The sequence below is a fragment of the Gekko japonicus genome, unplaced genomic scaffold (assembly GCF_001447785.1).
Source record: "Gekko japonicus isolate JY-2015 unplaced genomic scaffold, Gekko_japonicus_V1.1 scaffold8465, whole genome shotgun sequence".
Classification (NCBI taxonomy): domain Eukaryota; kingdom Metazoa; phylum Chordata; class Lepidosauria; order Squamata; family Gekkonidae; genus Gekko; species Gekko japonicus.
In genome coordinates, this window is record NW_015166095.1 from 6,389 (window position 1) to 8,120 (window position 1,732).

A 1,732-nucleotide genomic window follows, 5' to 3' on the forward strand; every position below is an offset into this window, starting at 1 on the left:
GCTAGCTCACATGAACTCAGCTTAGAGGGAACACTGGCTGTGACCTCTGTGTGTGTGTGTGCATGAGAGAGAGAGAGAGAGAGAGAGAGAGAGAGAGAGAGAGAGAATGAGAGAGTGAGCAGAGTCTCTCTGTACCACAATCAAGGGCCCAGAAGAGTCAGGAGTGGGGAGTGGAAGGTTGCCCCACCTGACAGAGCACCCGTAGCACTCGCGTGCGGATCTGGCGAGTCCTCACCCCATAAATGACCGGGTTGAACACTGGGGGCAGAATGACGTAGAGATTGGCGATGAGGATGTGGGCGTAGTGGGGGATGTTCCGCCCAAAGCGGTTTTAAATGCCAGTAGCTCACAAAGTGGAATTTTGGCTCACAAGACTCCACAGCTTAGAGGGAGCATAGAGTCTGCTCCTTTCTCAGCCAGGCAGTAAAGGGAGAGTCTTCACAAGCTTCAGAAAGCAAAGTTCAGTATCAAGGACCCAGAAGAGTCAGGAGTGGGGAGTGGAAGGTTGCCCCCCTGGACAGAGCACCCGTAGCACTCGCGTGCGGATCTGGTGAGTCCTCACCCCATAAATGACCGGGTTGAACACAGGGGGCAGAATGACGTAGAGATTGGCGATGAGGATGTGGGCGTAGTGGGGGATGTTCCGCCCAAAGCGGTGGGTGAGGAAGGAGAAGAACGCCGGGGTGTAGAACACAAAAATCACGGCCACGTGGGAGCCGCAGGTGCCCAGCGACTTCAGCCGGGCCTCCTTGGAGGGAAGCCGGAAAACCGCACGGAGGATTTGCACATAGGACAAAAGAACCAGGACCACGTCCAGCATGAGGAAGGAGATGGTAAACAAGCTGTAGATCATATTCACCCTGATGTCGGCACAGGCCAGCTTGGCGATGCCCATGTGCTCGCAGTAAGTGTGGGCGACATTGACCCGAGGACTGCAGAAAGGCAAGCGCTGGGTCAGCATTGCGATGGGAAGCACGAGGAGAAAAGGTCTCAGCACCACTACAGAGCACAGCCAGGCGACGCGGCTCTTGGTCAAGAGGGTGGCGTATCTCAAGGGGTGACAGATGGCCACGTACCTGTCAAAGGCCATGCAGGTCAGGACGACCGACTCCATGCCCGTGAAGGTGTGGATGAAGAACATCTGGGCCAGGCAGGCCCCAAAGCTGATCTCCCCGCGGCCGAACCAGAAGATGGCCAGCATCTTGGGCAGGGTGGAGGTGGAGAGGCCCAGGTCGATGGCCGAGAGCACCGAGAGGAAGTAGAACATGGGCTGGTGGAGGCTGGCCTCCGTCTTCACGACGAAGAGGATGGCGGAGTTCCCCAGGAGGGCGACCAGGTACCCCGTGCAGAAGGGGATGGAGAGCCAGGCATGGGCGGACTGCAGCCCCGGGACTCCCAGCAGGACGAATGTGGGGGAATAGGAGTGGGTGCTGTTGGACAGCCACGTCCTCTTGTGGGTGACCTGCATGCTCAGTGTGCCCGTGAGTGTGGGTGAGCAACACACACACAGGCCCTCTTACTCCTGCCTTGAGGGAAAGAACAGAAACTCACAGGGCAGAAGCTGGAAGACACCGGCAAGGCTGAGAGACCTGACAGGTGGGGGAACGACAGCACAGCTGCTAGGGGAGCCCATGCACAAACCTCCGCTTGTTCCTACGAAAACTGTGCCATCGGAGAGGGTGGCTTTGCCCGCCCCAAGGAGCCAGGCGTGGGGAGCTGGGAATCCTCACAC

At 58.2% G+C, this 1,732-nt stretch overlaps 1 protein-coding gene across 1 annotated transcript; it reads right to left on the reverse strand.

The window, feature by feature from the left end:
• Positions 1 to 484: 484 nt before the first annotated feature.
• Positions 485 to 1,468, reverse strand: LOC107110727 (olfactory receptor 52E4-like). Its single transcript, XM_015411523.1, has one exon. It carries the CDS (start codon positions 1,466 to 1,468, stop codon positions 485 to 487), a length of 984 nt encoding a protein of 327 aa, XP_015267009.1.
• Between the last annotated feature and the right edge of the window lie 264 nt (positions 1,469 to 1,732).